The following is a 22,281-nucleotide window of genomic DNA, read 5'->3' as shown; positions in this document are numbered from 1 at the left end:
GTTCAGGTAGGTTTGGAAGTTGAGCATGTGTTTCTCTTCTTTTGTTGTGTTTACAGTAATTTCTGCTGCCCCTTTGATTCCCTGCAACAAGCTTTCTGCTCTCAGAGAAGCCTCATCCTTACGTTGGTTTCTGTCTTTAGCCAAGGTCACCCCTGCTGGGACTCCATGGAGGGACATCACTGCAGCCTTTCCAAGGATGCTCACCACCGAGGAACCTGGCTCAGGTAATTACATATGGGGTCTAGGAGGAAGCCTTTAGTTGGTTTCTGAGTTAAGAGGATTTTGAATATGGGGAAAACATGAGAAAACAGTTTGAGTTTTCTCAAACTGTGCACCCAAGATAGTGTTTGAGGTGAGGGAGGTGGTGGAAGTAAATTTGTGCTGGGAAAAAGGAGCCCTGGGCTAGGGTTCTAAATTAGTCAGGAGTAGCCCTCAGACCTGGGCCAAAGCCTTTCGCTTCTCTGGAAAGCAACTGCCTCTTCTGTCTGAGGTATGGGTTCAGAGACTTTTGGATCTCACCACCCAGTATAATTCCCAACCCCCAAAAAAGAATTTTGATGAGCTATGTATTTTGCCAAACAAGGAAAGAAAAATTTCTACTATTGCCACCCCTGCATTAAAAAAAAGGGACACTTTTAAAGTAAATAAGTTTAATCTAATGAAAAACTCATTACGCTGTCCTTATTATTTTCTGATTTACTCCTGGACTGGTGATGTTTTCATGAACTGACCCCAGTCCATGTTTGGTGTAATCTGGATTAGGTGATTTCAAGAATCCCTTTTAACTGGAATAAAGTCCATCATCTTCCTCAGATTTTGACCTCAGAAGGAGCAGCTAAATTCTTCAACTAATTCAACAAGGACTTTTCCCTGCCGCTTTGGAAGAGAAGATAGGGTCGAAAGAGCAGACCTCAGGTCACGTTGATCAGGGAGGTTAATCTTAAATATTTCCTGTCAGAGTCCTGGTCTCCCTAAACTCTCTGGAGCTCAGTCTTTCATTCTGTAAAATGAGGTTAATAATAGGTAAATTCCAAATCCTAATCTCATAAATCTCAGATTTAAATAAGGAAGCGTGTCTAAAGTGCTTAGCCCAGTGTCTGATCATGGTACCTACTCCATACATGTTAGTTATTGTCATTATCGGTAAGATCCAGAGGCAGAATGAGATTGTGGTTAAGTATGTCAGTGACAGGCAGGATGGGTTCTAAGGTCAGCTTTTTGTATTAGTTTCATGAACTCAGTTATGTTGCTCAAACTCTGTGAGGCTCAATTTCCTTACCTCTACAATGAGGGTAATTCCAGTGCCTATGTCATAAGATTGTTGTAAAGATTGATGTGATCATGTATGTAAAGCACTCAGCATAGTGCCTGGCCCAGAGAAAGCACTCAAATATTAATTATTATTATAGATATTAACATCAGCTCTCTAGAGGTTCAATCTGTGGTGGTTCTTTAGTCACTGGTAGCCAACATCTCTTATGAAATTAGTGAGGAAATTAAATATGGTGGAAACAGATGATCGCCCACGTAGTGGGCTAACCAAAACATACATGTGTTCATCATATGCCATTGTTATATTTTAAAGAATCCTACAACTATAGACCTAGAAGAGACTTGAAGGATCCCACTTTCCCATCTCGTGTTTCAAGGTTCTTTACAACATCACTCCCAAGCTGGCATTCGCTGTATGCTTACACACCTTCTGAGATGGAGAGGTAGCTTCGTCACAACACAGTGCATGTTTTTTTAGAAGTGTCTATACCATAACCAGAAGTGTCCTTCCTTTCAGTTTTTACTTGTTTGTTCCTTCCCTTTAGGGCAACAGAAATGGAGCCATCTTTTGCATCTGAGAATATAGGCAGAGTACCTACAATCTCTGAGCTTTTCAAAGGCCTGAGAAAATACTTAAACAAAGAAAGGCAATGGCTCCAGACTATGAAAATCAAATGGAAAATTGAAATTAATTAGTATTTAATGACATGACTATAATATGTAATATTATTTCAGTTAGTTACATGCAAGTCAACTTGTGTGTAGTTACACCTTTTCTTTAGTGTGTAATGTGGGTACTTTTTTTTTCAGTTTTGCAATTCTTTTTTTTTTTTAATTTTTTATAACATCTTTATTGCAGTATAATTGCTTTACAATGTTGTGATAGTTTCTGCTGTATAACAAAGTGAATCGGCTATACCTATACATATATCCCCATCTTCCCTCCCTCTTGTGTCTCCCTCCCTCCCTATCCCATCCCTCTAGGTGGACACAAAGCAGCAAGCTGATCTCCCTGTGCTATGCGGCTGCTTCCCACTAGCTATCTATTTTACGTTTGGTAGTGTATATATGTCCATGCCTCTCTCTCACTTCATCCCAGTTTACCCTTCCCCCTCCCCGTGTCCTCAAGTCCATTCTCTACATCTGTGTCTTTATTCCTGTCCTGCCCCTAGGTTCTTCAGAACCATTTTTTTTTCCTTTAGGTTCTATATATGTGTTAGCATACGGTATTTGTTTTTCTCTTTCTGACTTACTTCACTCAGTATGACAGACTCTAAGTCCATCCACCTCACTTCAAATAACTCAATTTCATTTCTTTTTATGGCTGAGTAATATTCCATTGTATATATGTGCCACATCTTCTTTATCCATTCATCTGTTGATGGACACTTAGGTTGCTTCTGTGTCCTGGCTATTGTAAATAGAGCTGCAATGAACATTGTGGTACACGACTCTTTTTGAATTATGGTTTTCTCAGGATATATGCCCAGTAGTGGGATTGCTGGGTCGAATGGTAGTTCCATTTTTAGTTTTTTAAGGAACCTCCATACTGTTCTCCATAGTGGCTGTATCAATTTACATTCCCACCAACAGTGCAAGAGTGTTCCCTTTTCTCCACACCCTCTTCAGCATTTATTGTTTGTAGATTGTTTGATGATGGTCATTCTGACTGGTGTGAGGTGATACCTCATTGTAGGTTTGATTTGCATTTCTCTAATGATTGGTGATGTTGAGCATTCTTTTATGTGCTTGTTGGCAATCTGTATATCTTCTTTGGAGAAATGTCTATTTAGGTCTTCTGCCCGTTTTTGGATTGGGTTGTTTGTTTTGTTGATATTGAGCTGCATGAGCTACTTGTAAATTTTGGAGATTAATCCTTTGTCAGTTGCTTCATTTGCAAGTATTTTCTCACATTCTGAGGGTTGTCTTTTTGTCTTGTTTATGGTTTCCTTTGCTGTGAAAAAGCTTTTACGTTTTGTTTTTTTTTTTTTTTTTTTTTTTTTTGCGGTACGTGGGCCTCTCACTGTTGTGGCCTCTCCCATTGCAGAGCACAGGCTCCGGATGCGCAGGCTCAGTGGCCATGGCTCACGGGCCCAGCTGCTCCATGGCATGTGGGATCTTCCCGGACTGGGGCACAAACCCGTGTCCCCTGCATCGGCAGGCGGACTCTCAACCACTGAGCCACCAGGGAAGCCCACCTTTTAAGTTTTATTAGGCCTCATTTGTTTATTTTTGTTTTTATTTCCATTTCTCTAGGAGGTGGGTCAAAAAGGATATTGCTGTGATTTATGTCATAGAGTGTTCTGCCTGTATTTTCCTCTAAGAGTTTTATAGTGTCTGGTCTTACATTTAGGCCATTCACATTTAGGTCTTTAATCCATTTTGAGCTTATTTTTGTGTATGGTGTTAGGGAGTGTTCTAATTTCATTCTTTTACAAGTAGCTGTCCAGTTTTCCCAGCAACACTTATTGAAAAGGCTGTCTTTTCTCCATCGTATATTCTTGTCTCCTTTATCAAAAATAAGGTGACCATATGTGTGTGGGTTTATCTCTGGGCTTTCTGTCCTGTTCCATTGATCTATATTTCTGTTTTTGTGCCTGTACCATACTGTCTTGATTACTGTAGCTTTGTAGTATAGTCTGAAGTCAGGGAGTCTGATTCCTCCAACTCTGTTTTTCTTTCTCAAGATTGCTTTGGCTTTTTGGGGTCTTTTGTGTTTCCATACAAATTGTGAAATTTTTTGTTCTAGTCTGTGAAAAATGCCCTTGGTAGTTTGATAGGGATTGCATTGAATCTGAAGATTGCTTTGGGTAGTATAGTCATTTTCACAATGTTGATTCTTCCAATCCAAGAACATGGTATCTCTCTCCATCTATTTGTATCATCTTTAATTGCTTTCATCAGTGTCTTATAGTTTTCTGCATATAGGTCTTTTGTCTCCTTAGGTAGGTTTATTCCTAGTTATTTTATTCTTTTTGTTGCAATAGTAAATGAGAGTGTTTCCTTGATTTCTCTTTCAGATTTTTCATCATTAGTGTATAGGAATGCAAGAGATTTCTGTGCATTAATTTTGTATCCTGCTACTTTACCAAATTCATTGATTAGCTCTAGTAGTTTTCTAGTAGCATCTTTAGGATTCTCTGTGTATCCTGTCATCTGCAGTGACAGCTTTACGTCTTCTATTCCAATTTGGATTCCTTTTATTTCTTTTTCTTCTCTGATTGCTGTGGCTAAAACTTCCGAAACTATGTTGAATAATAGCGGTGAGAGTGGACAACCTTGTCTTGTTCCTTGTTTTTCTTTCTGACTTACTTCACTCTGTATGGCAGACTCTAGGTCCATCCACCTCACTACAAGTAACTCAATTTCATTTCTTTTTATGGCTGAGTAATGTGGGTACATTTAATATGCTTGCTATAAAGTGAAGAGGAGCCGTAACAAGTAGGAGTCCCAAGGGTCTTTGAAGCTCCTAAACCCACTTTGAACACAGAATAAATGCAGTCTCTCTTCCACCTGAAGAAGGCAGGACTGCATCATGGATGAATCCTTAGCTTCGGAGGTAGACTTGGTTTGAATCTCAGATTTGCCAGTTAATAGCTGTGTGATTTGGACAAAGTACTTCTCTGAGACTCAGTGTCTTTATTTAAAAATTGAGAAAATAATAGTACCTACCTATTGTGGTGAAGATTAAAAGATATTGTGCACATAAAGTGTGAAGCACCATGTCTGGCACATAATACATGCTAGATGGTAACTATTAAATTTATATACTTTTAAAATCATCACGTGCCTCCCCCATTGTTGTCTCCCCCCACCCCCCAGTCTCGGGTCCTCAAGGAAAAACATTGTAACTTTCACCAACTGTCCCACCCATCTTGGTTGATGTCTACCTATGTGAAAATAAGGTGTGATAACCCAACAGTGCTCTATTTTATTGATCATTTTCACTGTAAAATGAAATTAAAAAAAAAAAGTTAGACAGTCTTACCATTTAAGCCAAGAAAAGTAACTATAGGGAAGCAGAAACTGGATTTACACTAGAAAATGTTGTGTGTGGTTAAGATACATGTTTACTTAGTAGTTTCACCAGTGTGGTTTTTAAATTCCTTTTGGGGAATAGGAGCTAAGGAAAGTGGAAGATAATCTCTTTCCTTTCCTTTTTTTTTTTTTTTTTTAAACTTTAGGCTGAGAATGTGCTTTTATAATATTAAAATCAGAGTCTGTAAACCAGTTCTACATTAAAAGGTTTAGACTGCTAAGCTTCCAGAAAGTGACCTTGACATTTAGAAAGTTTCAGATCCTCTGACTCACACAGAAAAATACGTTGGCATGGTTAATCATCCCAAAGCTGACAAATTATTGGTTTTTAGAATGCAGTGTTTACGAGGTCAGGGCCTGTGCGCATCTTGTTCACTGTTCTGTCCCTGTCCCCCGTGCCTGGCATAGAGTGGGGGTGTAGTACATGTTCATCGAATGGATAGGCAGATGACTAACTAAATGAATAAAAAGGAAAGAAGGTGAGCTGGCAGCTGGGCAGTGTGGAGGCTTCATGATCACAGTGCCGAGATGAGCCTTGTTGGAGGCAGCACAGTTAAGAGTGTGTGCTTAAAGCCACGTGGACCTAAATTGGAAGGCCATTTCTGTTATTCACTAAGCTGTGTGACTTTGGGTAAGTCACTTAGCTTCCTAATTCTCAGCTTCTTCATCTCTGTAATGGGACTAATAGTCCCTACTTTAAGATAGTTGTTTTGAATGCTAAATGAGATACTTCCCTTGAAGAATTTAGTACAATGCCTGTTCATGGTAAATTATAGTTACAGTTATTATTATTTTCAATTTTTTAGGGAACAAAATACCCTGTCTTACTCTTAATGAGTAAATGTTAAATTTTTTTTAAAGAAAATTAACTTTCGTTACCTTTCAAATTCTAACCATGCCACATCTTCTTTATCCATTCATCTGTTGATGGACATTTGTACAATGGAATATTACTCAGTCATAAAAAAAGGATGAAATAATGCCATTTGCAGCAACATGGATGGACTTTGAGATTATCATACTAAATGAAGTAAGCCAGACAGAGAAAGGCAAATATCATATGATATCACTTCTATGTGGAATCTAAAAAAAATGATACATACGAACTTATTTACAAAACAGAAATAGATCTACAGACATAGAAAACAAACGTATGGTTACCAAAGGGGAAAGGGAGAAGGGAGGGATAAATTAAGAGTTGGGGATTAACATATACACACTACTATATGTAAAACAGATAATCAACAAGGACCTACCGTATAGCACAGGAAACTATACTCAATATTTTGTAATAACCTATAAGGGAAAAGAATCTGAGAAAGAATATATATATATTCTGAATCACTTTGCTGTACACCTGAAACTAACACAACATTGTAAATCAACTATACTTCAATTAAAAAAATGAACAAAATAAATATTAGAGAACAGTTATTTGATCTAAAAAAAGTCTAATTATAATGCCTGCCTCTGTGTCATCAGTGTTGTTGGAATTTTGAAGACCCCTTTAGGGCCCTGAGGACACAACAAACCACATATTCAAAATAGGTTTTCCTGGAAGAAGTCTCCAATTCATAGAACATAAGTAGTTAGGTACATCATCTGGACGAAAAAAATGTGGTCATCCTGAAGTTGATTTGTAAGTGTTCAGTAAGTTTTGTTTGTCTCTCAGTTAATTATTGTGAAGATAATGGAGTAGAATTAATTTCAAATAGGATTATAGGTAGCTTTTAAGATTTAAAAAAACTCATATAAAAGAAAGCATTCTTAACTGTTCTACTGGCTATTTTTCTTCTTTGTGGCAGAGACACAGACACTGGAGACCCTCCATGATAAAAATCAAACAGTGAGTAACTGTGTGTGTGAGCTGACTTTATGCTCAACTCAGAGGAAAAAAAGTATGGCTTTAGACTTCCTTCCTGCCCACTCATTCCTTGGGGGAAAATGCCTTAATCTCCCTTGGCTTCAGGTTCCTTGGCTGTAACATGTGGCTGATAACTGTTGTAACTGCAAGTCCTGTTGTAAGGATGGAGTGGGGTGATGCATGTAAAGTGCCTGTCACATAGTAGGTGCTGGAAAACCAAAAGGAAGAAGCATTAGCATTTTGTCCTTATTCTCAAATTTCACAGCTGTATACCACTGTGGAGGGTTCGGACACCCTCCATCACCCCAGAGTATGTTTCTCCTTGCTTCCATTGCAACCCTAATGACAAAGATTGTTTGTTTAAATTTATTTATTTATGATAAGACACCAGGCAAGAATATTCTAAGCCAAGAACTTAGGTATCTAACTAAAAATAAAGCACTATTTTAATCGACCACCATTTTAGTGTCTCCCACCTTCTCAGAGTAAAAGGGAAAACCACTAAAACAGGGGTCCCCAATCCCCGGGCCATGGACTGGTACTGGTCTGCGGCCTGTTAGGAGCTGGGCTGCACAGCAGGAGGTGAGCAGCGGGCGAGCAAGCAAAGCTTCATCTGCCGCTCCCCATCGCTCCCCATCGCTCGTGTTACCGCCTGAAGCATCCCCCCTCCATCCCCCCCAACCCCGGTCTGTGGAAAAATTGTCTTCCTTGAAACGCCAAAAAGGTTGGGGACCACTGCATTAGAGAACAACCTGATAGCAGTGACTGGAAAATTCTTTGAGGACATATCCAGGAGTTTGCATTCATTTAACTCAATCTCTGACTCAGTGTCAAGCATTTTTTGTTTGTCCTGTCTTCTTTGCAATCCAGGTCTGCCTTTTCAGTACCTCTGTGTGCCCACAGTGCTTACTGCAAGTGACCTTGCATGGTGCACTCCTGCAGTAAATGTCTGTTGAATAAATGGAAGACTTAATTCCTTGACGTTGTTTTAAAAGTGTTTACCATTACTCTTTTTAAAGGAGGAACATGAGGTGAAATTTTAGAAGCAGTATGTTCGCTGTGACTGAGTTAACACAATATCTAATTAATTAGAGCAATAGCAATAATAGCTACCACTGATTGAGATTTATCCTGTACCAGGCTCTGTGCCAAGCATTTTCTGGTTTTCGTCACTTAATTTTCCTGATAACTCTACACAGCTCTTCCTGATGACACAGCTCTTTGGTGACAGAACTGGGATTTGAACCCAAGACAGTCTGGCTGCAAATTCCTAGCTTTTAAATCACTGTCTTTCTGTGAAAGTTGGGGTTTCATGGCAAGACACCAAATTTAGACCACTCTGAAACTCCCTGGGAACACCAGGGAATCATCAATGAACAGGGCCCCACTTTTTATGTGAGGAAAGGGGAGTCCATTTACTAAGGCTGCTTCTCCACCCACAGCACAGACAGGCACCTGTTATTCCCTTGCTAACTCCAAAGATTCAGCTAATCCCTTTCTTTGGGTGGTTTGAGGCTTGTCTAGAAGGGGACAGATCATGAGTCATTTCAAGGTCCCTGCATTCCTGAGATACTGTGAAAGGGATGGTCCCATGCATAAGTCATGAGCCTGGCTGGGCAGACAATGGATTTCTGGTCATTTGCTGCAATTCTGTTTGTGTTTCCGTAGGAAATATCCACACTGGCTAATGAGTTACAAGACATGGGCGCCACCACCAGAATAGGCCTCTACATCGGAGCAGGGGTTTCTGCTGGGCTGGCTCTCGTTCTTATCTCTGGTGCTTTAATTCTCAAATGTAAGTCATTTGATGGTGCTTCTCTCTCCATCTGATAAGGAACTGTTAATATAGGAACCAACACAAGCCTAAGATAGAACTATTAGTTTATATTTATACCTACAGGTGATTAGAATAAATACTCTTTAGTCCTTCCAAACCTCAACAATAATAATAGCTCATTTTTATTCAGTGCTTGCCATGTAACAGGCATGTTTTATATTTATTATTGTCACCATCTTATATAAGGTAGATAGCACTGTTATTCCTATTCTTATAGCAGAGGAGAGTAACGTTTAGAGACAGTAAGCTTTCAAGGTTTTCTCAAGGTTTCAGAATCAATAAGTGGCAAAGCTGGAATTCAAATTCAAGCAGGTTGATTCTAGTACCTGTTTTTTTATCTTTTGTTAAGAAAGTAAACCTTTTTAATTCATGAACATGTCCAGTTTTATTAGGAAGCACAACAACGACAATCACTTTCTTCTGTGCATTTTTCTATCTTATTTATTTCTCAGGCATGGTTCTTTAAAGAGGGGTAGCAGGTTCCTTTAACGCTGGGTCATGCCCAGAGTCGCAGCGTTTGTATTTTCCTCCATTGTGGCACTCAGCACACATATTTTATTTCTAAGTTACTTATCTTTATTAAAAAAAATTAAGTATGATTTATATGCAATTAACTGTATATTTAAAGTGTGTTCAACTTGATGAATTTCAATAGATGGTTTCACCCAGGAAACCATCACCACAATCAATGCCCAAACACTTCCATCACCCCGAAAGCCTCACGTACTTTTATAACTGTGATATATTCTCTTCTCTTTGGTGCAGAGACCAAGGCCTTATACCACTATTATTTTATCAGCCTTTCTTACTAATACATAAACATCAACTATGTGTAGGGTTACAAACCATTCCAAATTTTCCCAGGATTGAAGGAGGTTCCTAATGTGTGGGTTTTCAGTGCTAAAACTGGAACAGTCCAGGGAAAACGGGGATGAGTTGCTCATCCTGTGTGGCTTGAAGCTGCCAAGTGCTTTCTGTGCATTAAATCCTCATTACTACCCTGTTGAGAAAGGTACTAATATTATTCTCATGTACCAGTTGGAGAACCAGTGTGCTAAAAGGTTAAGTAACTTGCCCAAAGCTACACAGTTAATTGATAGAGGATTTGAAACTGGGGCTGTCTTGCTCACCATTTTGTTACTCTGCCATTAATGGTAAATGGATTGCTGAGAGGAAGAAGCTACTCACCCCCACTTACCTGGGTTTATGGAGAGATAGCAGTGGAGTTTGGAAATTGACCACATGAATATGGAGTCTACAGGTTGATAAGGAGCAATGACCACACCCACTTTTTGAGTTTTGCCGAGTCCTGGATATTAGGGACTGTTCTGGTTTGTGTAGAGGGTATGCAAGCAGGGTGATGAGGAGTGGGAGAAGTCATGTTTTGTGCACACATATGATTACTCCCAAAACATGACTACATGGAAGAATAGATGGGAAAGTTGTATTCCATCTGCAGTCTTTTCCCTAGAAGTTGCTGGAGAAAATCATACAACCAAGGTGATAGGTTTTTAAGTCATGACATCAAAGCCATAAATTGGTACTCAGTAATGCCCAGCAATCCTGGATGTTTCTAGTGCACTGTCTGAGATGAGCATCACATACTTCATTGCTGCTCAAATCTCCCTCGCCTCTCACTGCACTGATGAAATATTAAAAGCCTGTTTCAACCACTTTGCCTCAGCCAAGACTTCGTTCTTCCTGTGATCACTTTCTCCAGAATCATCTCTCTCTCCATTCCTGTTTATGCTATTTTTATTAGTATAAAAATATGGCCTAGTTCACACATTTCTCTCCAGTGACTCCCATTTCTCTGCTCTCCTTTACAGCCGTATTTCTCGGATGCGTTGTTCCTACCTCTCACCCCTCCGCACTCTTTAACCACGCCCCCTCCCAATTTAGCTTCTACACCTGAAGTGCCATGGAAATAGTTTCAGTCAAGCTCACCAGTGACCTCCATTTTGCTAAATCCTGTAGATACCTCTGTCTTCATTGTAGTACGTCTTTCAGCAATAACTAAGTTGACTCTCACTCATTCTAAAAAGTCTTCCTTCTCTTGGCTTCTGAAACACCAGTGTCTTCACTAGCCACACCTTTCAGTCATTTTTGTTATTTTCTCTTCTTCAGCATGATCTTTAGATGTTGTGATTCCCCAGGGCTGGCCCTTTTCCTCTCTCCATGCCCTCTGGCTGATGATGACCTATATTCCCATAGACTTAAATGTCATCCTTAATTTCTCTCTCCAGCACTCAAAGGTGTTGATACTGATTGGCCAGCTGTCCAGTTGTTATCTCCACTTAGATGTGTCCCACATTGTGTCAAGAAAGGAGCTCTAGAGTCTATATTCCACCTTTTTAGAACCCAACCTCCCCCTCCCTGATCTTCTTCATCATAGTGTTTCATTATCATACATCTGGTTGCTTAAGCCAGAGAGCCAGAAGCCATCCTTGAATCCCCTCTTTCATCACTCCTAATACACAATCCAACTTCACTTTCCCACACTTTCTCCAAATCATATCTAAAATCCATTCGTAATTCTGCATCTCTCTTTCACCACCTTACTCTGAGGCAGTTCTCTACTTACCTCCTCATTTTTTCATACCTCCTTTTAATTCATTCTCCACACAGCAGCCAGAGTGATTGTCTTAAAACCCAGTCAGATCATATTTCTGGCCTTCAGTTATTTCCTATGTCTTAGAATAAAATCCAAACTCCTGATTATGACTTACAAGGTCCTATAGTATCTAGCCCAGCCTCCCTCTCAGACCTTACCTTGTGCCACTCTCTTATTCCAGCCATGCTTTCAGTTTCAGCCACTCACTACTATCTTTACCAGGGCTTTACTCGATCCAGAATGCTCACCCCGGCTTTTCATTTGGCTGACTCATTCTCTTCTTTCAGAACTGAGCTTAAAGATCATTTCTTCTGAGAATTCTTTCCTGATTACCTTCTTGATTATCTATTCCAGTGCATTGTTGTTTTTTTTAAAAATTGAAATACAGTTGATTTACAAATTGTGTTAGTTTCAGGTGTACAGCAAAGTGATTTCAGTTATATACATATATATAATATATATATATATATTTTTTCAGATTCTTTTCCATTATAGGTTATTATAAGATATTGAGGGCTTCCCTGGTGGCGCAGTGGTTGACGGTCCGCCTGCTGATGCAGGGGACACGGGTTCGTGCCCCAGTCCGGGAAGATCTCACATGCCGTAGAGCGGCTGGGCCCGTGAGCCATGGCCGCTGAGCCTGCGCGTCCGGAGCCTATGCTCCGCAACGGGAGAGGCCACGGCAGTGAGAGGCCCGCGTACCGAAAAAAAAAAAAAAAAATTGAGTATAGCTCCCTTGCTATACAGTAAATCCTTGTTGTTTATCTATTTTATATATAGTGGTGTGTATCTGTTATTACCAAACTCCTAATTTATCCCTACCCCCCCCTTCCCTTTGGTAACCATAAGTTTGTTTTCTGTGTCTGTTTTATAAATAAATCCATTTGTATTATTTTTTAGATGTCACATGTGTGCCATCATATAATATTTGTCTTTGTCTGATTTACTTCACTCAGTATGATAATCTCTAGGCCCACCCATTTTGCTGCAATACTTTTCTTTCTATTACATCACAATTTGAAATTATTTTATTTTTCCCATTTACTTTTTTTTTCTTAAATGCCTCTCTCACTAGAAGACGAGTTTCATGATGTCAGGGCTCATAGTTCACCTTTGTGTCCCTGGTGCTTAGCATACTACCAGCCACGTAGTGGACGCTCCCTACATTTGTTAAATATGAAAAATGCATCTTCATTACTTTTAGCATAGTTTATGTAATAAATCAAGACGCATATCAGTGGTTTGATTTAATTCAATCTAATAGGTAGACCAGACTTCCCTAAACAATCTTTGCCTCCAGTTAGCTCATTTTATTTATCTCATTTACTTTATGAAAGCATTTTAAATTGACTTTTCTTCACCTTTTTACCTAGGGTATTTTGATAGCAAAGAGAAGATACAAAATTTAAGGTAAGAATAATGCGTGCAGTAGTGGAAGGTGGGAATCTTGGATATTCCTACTCTAATCTGGGCTTTGATCTTTGCTCTTAAAGTCCTGCCCTGAGACTTTGGGATCTAAATTTTTACTACTTCCTTTTTGCTTTAGGCCTAGATTTATGAAATGCAAATTTAACATGCTGCTCGGTTTTATTCTTGATCCCTAATCCCTCTAGCTTCTTTAGTCCTAAAGTTAAGGTAGAGAATTTGTCTCCCATTGATAGGAAATGCTTATATATTTCTGATTAAAGGGCTTTTTCAGTGAACTGACCCTTCAGCTGATTGAGTACTTACTGCATCCGGGTTCTGGGTGGCCACTGGTTTATAGACGTGAACAAGAAACTCAGAATCTACTCTCAGGGCTTTTACAACCCAGCCCAGCTCTTCTTAACTCTGATTGCCTATTAGAATCATCCAGGGCACTTAAGCATACTATTGTCAACCCCAGAGCAAATAAATCAGAATCTTTGGAGATGAGGCCTAACCATAGGTATTGTTCTAAAAACTTTCAAGAAAAAAGTGATTCTGTCCACTGCATACTCTCTAAACCACTAATAATTTTAGACTAAATCTAGATCGTATAGTTATGAAGACAAAATAGTCTGCAGTAAAAAAGTCAAATAAGATCAAATAAAATATTTAATTATCAATGGCTTTATATTTTCTGTGTCAGTATTCTTTATTAGAGCTGAAACTTGAAATGTGGTAATATCAATAGGTAATATTTACATGCAATAATTCATTCTTTATGAAATTATTTGGTTAATGTTCATCTCCACCTATAAATGTAAACTCCATAGAAAATTAGGAACTTGTCTGCCACATTAACAACTGTATCTCCTAGCACACACCTAATTCTTAGTATGCATTTGATATTTGAGGATTGAATGAATAAACGTTCCTTACAGCAGCCCTGTGAGATAGAGTATTTATTCCCATTTTATAGATGAGGACCCTGAGACACTTAAGTTTACTAATATACAGCCTCTAGGGGATTTTTGTGTTTTGTTCACTGTTGCATCTCTTGATTCATGGAACAGTATAAACATGTTAAATAGTTCTTGAATGAATAAATGAAAAAAGCAAATCCAACTTACCCAAGATCACATGGGTGGAAAGCAACAGAGGCAGAATTCGAACTCAAGTCTCATTGGATCCATAACACATTCATTTCTTTTACTTTTTGAAATTGTTCAAGCTGACATAATAATTGAAATAATAGTGCAAGGAACAGTAGAACCCTTCACCTAAGCGTGTCATTTAATATTTTGTCACATTTGCTTTATCTGTTTCTCTATTTACATACATATTTTTTTTTCTGAACCATTTGTAAAGGTGTTTCAGACATCGTGACATTTCACCTAAACACTTCAGTCTGCACTTCCTCAGAATAAGGACATTCTCTTAGATAACACAATGCCATTTGTATACCTAAGAAAATTCAGATTAATTTGAATTTGTGCAGTTATTCCCCAGACTCTTTTCATTACTATTTTATGTTTCCCCTGCCTAGTCAGGACCTGATCAAGGGTCATATACTGCCTTGGTGGCTATCTCTTCAGCAAAGCCCATTCTTTTAACTCTATTCCATGTTGCCTGGGATGCTTAACTCAACTGCATCACTTTATTTCCACAGCCTCATCAGTTTGGCCAACCTCCCTCCCTCGGGGTTAGCAAATACAGCAGGAGAGAGGACACATCCAGAGGAAAACATCTATACCATTGAGGAGAACGTATATGAAATGGAGGATCCATACAAGTATTACTGCTCCGTCAGCAGCGGGCAGCAGTCCTGACAACCCCTGGGCTGTTGTCTTTCAACGCCACCAGATTCACCACTTCCTTTTGGGGTTTGGTGTTATCTTCTTTGAAAACTATGAGATGGCTCACCTGACTGGTTTTAGAGGTTCTGTCCTTGGCCACCGAGCAGAGTTTTTCCATGTTCTAAAGATAAGGAGCTCACCCGAGGATTGAACTGGTACCAGCATTGTACTTAGACAGGCACAACATTACCTCTGTGTTCCCGCCACCCAACTCGGAGGCTGCTAATCAGGGCATTAGAGCTCAAATGGGCTTTTATAGAGAGTAGGAATTCTTAATATGGGGTCTCTGGAATTCCAGATATTCAGTTATATGGTGTATCCATGAAGCTTCTGAAAATACAGGGGAAATTATGTGCTGAGATACGTGTGTGTCTTTTTCGGTACAGGAAGTCTAAAGGGGCCGCCGATTCTCAAAGAGCTCTGTGAACCGTAGCAGGTTCAGAAACTATTGGAGTAGGAGTAGATGGTCTTGAAGGTTCCCTTTGAGTCTCAAGGTTGATGCTTCTTTGAATGTTGACTCTGTGACAGTAAGTGCCAGTGCACAGCTCTCCTTGGCCTAAGTTAAGAAGACTGCCCAGCAAGGCCTGTGGTGTGGCAGGTGCTCCTGGAGAAAGAGGAAGTATGCTTAGTTTGTGTTGACAGGTTTTGCTTGGGGTGCACTCAGAGGGAAAGATCTCTGACCAACTTCTCCATTCATGGAGAGAACTGCAGCTGTGTTTCTCACAAAAGAAGAAGCAATGACTGGGACACAAATTCTGTTTCCTGGTGGAAAGTAGGTAAAGGGCTCCAGCCATCTGTATTTGTCCCTGTCAGATCCCCTGATGGAAAGACAATGGCCCTTAAGCTTTAGTTCCAAGATGGTAGAGAGTAGGTCTATCTTGCCTATTTGCTTCCTCCCCAGTCTTGGCACAGCTCTGACACATAATACGGATAGAAATTTACTAAATATCTTTGGAGTGAAAAAATTAAAGAAGCAGAAAGGTAGATTCCTGGGAAGACTTTTCCATTGGAGAGCTCAGATAGAGCTTCACTTGTTGGGGAACTCGAAAATACTCCTAAGCTCCCTTTTCTGCTCTTGTCAAGCATCTGCTCTTCTCAGCATCCTCTCCCTTCTCAGACCCTTGGAAGTGTGTTATTGTCTTTTTCCCCCTTTCTGCTGAATGAATCAACAATAGGGACCTGTCGCTGCCTGAAAACTGCCTTCCCCAGGTGATGACTGAGCTGCTACTGCATTGCATGCAGGAGATGTTGGTCACCAAGGATGCAGGCAGCCTGTCTGTTGCAGTGTTTGGGCTGCATCTGGGCAGTATTGGGAAGCACTGGCTTTCTACAGGGAGATCAGTTTGCAAAGTTCCAGGCAGTAGCTTTTAAACAAGCTGAAAAATTAAGTGTTTTAAATTTATGAAATTCTAGAGGGAAGGGACCACAGAAAACATATGAACCAGATTAATGATTCCCCCACAAAAGGGATTCTTATTCTGCAAAAATCTTTACACAAGGATATATATACAAGGGCGATCATTGCAATGGTGTTTGTGAGAGATGTTTTCCATCAGTTGGGGAATAATTGGTTATTGTGGTATGTCAACACACTGGCACAAGTAAAAAAAATTAGGTGGTTTCATCATTGAGCTGTTTTGCTAATGCAACAAACATTAAGTGCTTACTCTGTGCCGGGTTCTCTGGTGCTGGGATCATAGAGAGAGACCAAATAGACACATCCCTGACCCCACAGAACTTCTGATTGATCTGACAGGAAGGATGATTTCATTCAATCAGTCATTCTTTCAGTGAACATTTTTTGTCGACTACTTTGTGCCAGACACTGTTTTAGTTCCTAGAAATATAGCAGTTAAGGAAACAGACAAGATCCCGACTCTCACAGACCTTGTGTTACTTGTCAAAGGAGAAATCTATATTGCTAAGTCAAAAGAAAAAAGAGTTCTAGAATAGTATATATAGTTAATGCTAATTTTTTTTGCCTTTAAATAATCCAGAAGAATATTCCCAAATTAATATGGTTATTCCACAAGGGCAAATAGTCAAAAGATAGTTTCACTTTTTGCTTTTATGTGCTTCTATAATTTGAATTATTTTATCCATTTTTTGTAATAAAAAATAGATTTAAATACTGTAGCAATATTTTCCTGTCCACCCTCCTCCTCATAGAAAGAAATTAAGACTTGGAAAAGTTAAGTTCAAGGTCAAGGCGGGCAGTAGAGTGCGCCAGCACTCTAGACGTGTCTAGAGTGTTCCAGCAGAGATTGGAACCCTGGTTTTCAGGGTAGGATCCACTCTACATCAATTATTTGTAATACAGAAGATGGCAGGAAGGGTAACAAACTATCAAGCTACCCCAGAGGGTCTGGGCAATGGCAAGTGGTCACTTAATTAAAAACAATGTAAAAAGATTGAACGTGTGGTTTGCTCTTAGAAGTGCTTAGGATTTTTCTCCCAGAGCTCTGCCATAGAGACCCACAGTACAAGAAGAGGCTCCCTGATCTCTTCAGACTGAAAAATTAAGGTCTTACCATGTTTTAACTGCCTATCACTTCTAGTGTTAGAATTCCCCAGGCAGAAATTCCAAGTGGTTTAACCTGTCATTAATTTATTTGGGGGCATCCCTTCATGCCTAGTCCCATATAAATTTAATTCTCATTTAAGTTTGAATTAAAAAAAAACTGAATACAAATTAATTTTCTGTCCAGATTTCTACTGAGAAAGTCTTTCTAGAGGTAAGTAGAGATGCCCTTCGTGCTGTAATTTTTAAGATTTTTGTCATCCTTTTCTGGGGCTCAGTTGGAAAGTGGGAAAAAGGAGAGGGGCAGCTGGAACACTTGGTTGGAGGGTTCTCAAGCTTCAGGAGGGCTCAGATTTTGGCCTATTTTCAGTGGAAAACCTATGCAGTGGAGCAATATGAGTTTCAGGATTCTAGATCCTCTAATATCTTTTTTTTCAGTTGTATTGACTAATTATAAAGGTCATTCCAAGTCACTCTTTTATTATTAGTAGTTTTCTTTTGTAAATTCTTAGTCAAACTCCTTCTGCTTATGGTGTGACTCTTTTTCCAGAGAAAGCAGTGATGTTTAAAGAAAAAAAAAGTTATTTAAGCTATTCAGGTGTGGTGGTGGCACTGGGACATCTGTTTAAATACCCACATTATTTTAATATAATTGTTTTCTGGGTGGGTCACCTTTGGAAAATATTTTATTATAGCTTTATAGTCTATACTTAACAACCTGCTTCATGATAAGTTGACATGTCCTTTGTAATTTCTACATTTTGAAATTGTACTTTTTCATGCATTTTACACCTAGTTTGTGTAAAATAGAAATATTTCACACTCCAATGCAGTGTTATCTTCTTTTGGTCAGTTCTGAAATATCCTTATATCCATATATCTATATCGAATCTGTTTTAAATTTTATTACCCAGTTTTACTTGCCATTCCTGTTCACTTGCACGCAGAATTTAGTTTTTATTCTGGAAACCCTTAAGTAAAAAGTAACAACTGTAAAAATATAGGTGAAGGTTGCTATACTAATAATGTAGATTTTTTATTCATTTCTTTATCCCAAAGTTCACCACAAGATCTTAGCAAAAATCTCTTGACCTTAATCTGAGGGCTGAAGCAAGGAGCCAATGGTGAGGGGCTTTGAAAGCTGCCAGCTGCCCAGGCCTCAGTGAAGTCCTCAGAGGGGTGCTGCCTTTCCTGTTCTCTCCAGCAAGCCTCCTACTCCAACAAAAATTCCTGGTAGCTAAGCAGCAGCCAGACAGCTTCTAACCACCAGGGAAGAAAGGAGTTTTCTGAATAGATGGAATTTCAGGTGAGAACTAAGGAATATGACATTTAGTTATCCTAGCTGCCTTATTTCAAGCAAATGTGTTTACAAGGAACTCTGGGTGGGCAAGCTAACCTGGAGCCAATTGCTTTACAGTACGTTGAGACTCTGAGTAAGAATCTCTAAGCAGAAAATACATCTTGTTAGAGTGCTTGTTTCCCTTTTTTTTCTTTTAGGTTTTTATTTTGAAATAATTTGAGATTTGCCGAAAAATTGCAATGATTGTACAAAGAGTTCCTGTATTCAGCAGTTTTTTCAGTTAACAGCTTATATAACCATGGTACCATTTGTCAAAACTAAGATCTTAACATTGGCACGTGACTATTAACTAAACTACAAATTTTGCTTGGATTCCTACTACTGGCTTTTAAAATTATAAATTAAGTGCTTTTTGAAAAATAGAGTTTAAATTAAAGGTGAAAGTCCCTATTCCGTGTCCTCTCTATCAAAATTTCTTCCCAGTCCTACTCCCCAGGAACAATCCTTTTAGGCCAGCACTGTCCAGTAGAAATACAGTGTTGTTGTTTTTCATTTTAAGTCTTCACAATCCAGTGAGTGTTTTCCATTTAGAGCACATCTGCATTCTGACTAGTCACATTTTAAGCGCTCAACAACCACATGTCGCTATTGGCTCTAGAATTAGCAAAGTTCTTGGCCATTCTCTATTTTTTCTCTCATATACAGACACACACACACACACACGGTAACCTAATTTCTTCCACTGCTTATAGAAGGCCATTGCTCCGTGTCAGAATGGGACAACAGCCTTTACTTAGATAACTATGTAGTACTAAGTAGAACAAATGTGCATAACCTATTAAATCACTTTCGCAAGCATAGATGTTTGGTTGGGTTTTTTCCCCCCCTCATTTCAAATAAGGCTGCAAGGAACATCCTTTATTCAAAAACCTATGTGCATTTGTGTACTTCCAATGTATATGATTCTGGATATGGAAATGCTGTGTCAAGGGATGCGATTGTATTTGAAGTATCATGACAATAGAACAGTAGTATATATATATATATATATTTTTTAACATCTTTATTGGCGTATAATTGCTTTACAATGGTGTGTTAGTTTCTGCTTTATAACAAAGTGAATCAGTTATACATATACATATGTTCCCATATCTCTTCCCTCTTGTGTCGCCCTCAGAACAGTAGTATATTTTTGAACAAATATACCAGTCAGTGTATTACTAAATGCATATTATCTTTCTCAAGGCAGTCATTTTAGAAAGCAATTTATTTCAACAGTGTTCCTTTCACTCAAAGTAATTTGGTTTTGGTTTTTGAAATTTGACTTAAGAATCAGTTTAAGCTAAAATAACTAGGCCAAGTGACTCTCGTAGGCCTTATTCCTTTGTAGTCACATTTAATATTTATTCACTCATTTATTTCCTCCCTCCCTACTCCCCTCCCTACATTCCATCCATCCAGTTCCACTTTTGCTTTCCTAATAGTTTGTTCTCCTCACACAGCAGCCTAAGTATTTTCTTTTTCTTTTTTAAAACTCATCAACCAGGTTCAATTACTCTGTTATTTAAAACCTTTCAACAGCTCCACCAGGGCCTGAATTTCTTCTGACCTCACCAACCCCTCCTTTTTTTTTTGTTTCATCCACACTGGTTTCCTTTCTGCTTCTAGAACAGACCAAGTTCTTTCCGGTTCCAGCACCTTTTTTAGTGAACTTGTGTCCCTCTGTTTAGAATGCTTCTTTGAGACTGTTTGCAGAGCTGTCTTTCTCATCTTTGAGGAATATCATCTTAAATATCATCTAAGAGCTTTCCCTGAACACCCTATCAAAAGTGCCAACCTGCCCATCTCTATTCTAGTTTATTCCCTGCGTAGTTTGTTTGAATCTGAAATTCTAATTGTTTACATTTTTGTGATTTGTCTCCTCCAACCCTCAACTGGAAAGTAACTGTCACTTATCTTATATCTTAAGGACCTAGTGCAATGCTTGACCTGTAGTGGGTGCCAAATAAATATTTGTAGATGGATTGAATGAATGAATGTATGCCTGCTGTACTGCAGACTCAAGCCACAATACAGGCACCACAGATACTACAAAGATTTGTTTTTCCTTCAAGGAAGTCAGAGTCCATCAGGACAGCATGATGGCCAAGCAAATGATTATAATAAAAGGCAATAAGCTTTGGCAGACCTGCATACTAGATTCTGAGTGATGCAGAAAAGCAGTTTTTGGTGATTTCTTTTTCTTTTTCCTGAAAATACTAACTCTTGTCTTCACCACTTCTTTAATTTAGCTCTATAAAATTCCAGCTGACTCTCATTGAATAAGGATAGCCTGGCACATAGCAGACACTCAATAAATATTAATTGGGTGAATGAATTAAGTGATACAGGTGACATGGATTCCAACAGCGGACCTCCAAAAAACATATAGGGACCCAATGTATTTTCTACTTTGTAGAAAAACATGCGATTTGCAGTGTAAGCCCTTGTATATTTATTAAAGCATTATTTTATAATCGTTCACCTTTCTGGAGGCTTGGTGATGTCTGAATGTTGCTTTAGGCAACTTAAATTGCTTTCTTTTCTGTCTATCTGGGAGAAAGAAAAGGATGGTTGTAATTAGGCTGTGAAAAACATGTTACACAAATGTGAAAGACTTCCACTTTTGTAAGAACCTGCAGTTTTGGGACGTGTTTTTTGTTTTCTTTAGTCAAAACCCTTTACGTGTATTATACAAGCAGTACATTGGCACATTCTTGTTGTAAAATGCTCAAATGATACATAAATATATAGCCTTCAACTGAAAGTCCCCCTTGCCTCAGCATGCTTCCCTACCACAGAGGACACTGAATAGTCTGATAGGTATCCATATACATCTTTCCTGTGACTTTTCCATACAGGTACATATGCATGTACATACACTGTCATTCTGTCACAGTGTTTTACAAAAACGCGTTCCCATGAAATAGATTTCCCATGAAATAGAATTGTTTTTCTCACTTACTATTTATTGGAAATAGTTCCATGTGAGTGTCCCAATAAAATGTCGACATTCTTTATCAACATAGATAGTTAACAAGCAGAGGGTTCTGTCAACGTTGTGGTAAGTCCCAATGCTCACCACCAACAGGGTGCCTTGACAAAGGTTTTGACAGAGCTCAGCATACATTTTCAATAATTGCTACTAGCACAGGAGTTCAACTGGTGCCCAAGTCATGCGGTGGTCTTGGTTTGGGAGACTGCTGAGACCTTTAGAAAATTCCCCTAACCCTATCTGATAAAAGCCCAATGCTATTATGGTTTTTTGATCCACCCATCTTCCCTAAAATGGTTGTAGAGGAAATGGCTCACAATCGTGTTATTGCAGCAAGGCACACTGGCTAAAACTGAAAGTTTTCATCCCAAAACAAATCTGTTGTCAGTGTTTTTAAGTAGAAAACATTGTTTTGGTTTTGGGAAGGAAGGAAAAGGACCCATCATCTCATAAGTTCTTGGGGAGACGTTCTGCTTTACACAAGGCAGTGCCCTCTAGCTGTGTGAGCAGGAGCTCAGCTCACATTCCATTTTCTGGCATC

The 22,281-nt window shown here is 39.0% G+C and overlaps 1 protein-coding gene across 3 annotated transcripts in view; it reads left to right on the top strand.

The window, feature by feature from the left end:
- HAVCR2 (hepatitis A virus cellular receptor 2) overlaps nucleotides 1-22,281 on the top strand; it is a 39,175-nt gene that overhangs the window by 2,192 nt on the left and 14,702 nt on the right. The window contains exons 3-7 of one of the 3 annotated variants that reach the window (XR_013827608.1): nucleotides 141-224; nucleotides 7,116-7,156; nucleotides 8,843-8,969; nucleotides 12,999-13,035; nucleotides 14,699-18,712. Coding sequence is in view for 1 of the 3 variants with exons in the window: in XM_079916840.1 (XP_079772966.1) it covers nucleotides 141-224; nucleotides 7,116-7,156; nucleotides 8,843-8,969; nucleotides 12,999-13,035; nucleotides 14,699-14,858 (449 nt within the window). In the remaining 2 variants the exon portion in view is untranslated. Of the gene's footprint in view, nucleotides 1-140; nucleotides 225-7,115; nucleotides 7,157-8,842; nucleotides 8,970-12,998; nucleotides 13,036-14,698; nucleotides 18,865-22,281 lie in introns of those variants that run through there. The other 2 variants (XM_079916840.1, XR_013827607.1) reach the window with 2 other exon arrangements.

Source organism: Stenella coeruleoalba, assembly GCF_951394435.1.
Source record: "Stenella coeruleoalba genome assembly, chromosome: 3".
Taxonomy (NCBI): Eukaryota; Metazoa; Chordata; class Mammalia; order Artiodactyla; family Delphinidae; genus Stenella; species Stenella coeruleoalba.
Note: the sequence above shows the minus strand (reverse complement) of the source record. Positions and strands in the feature narration are given on the sequence as shown.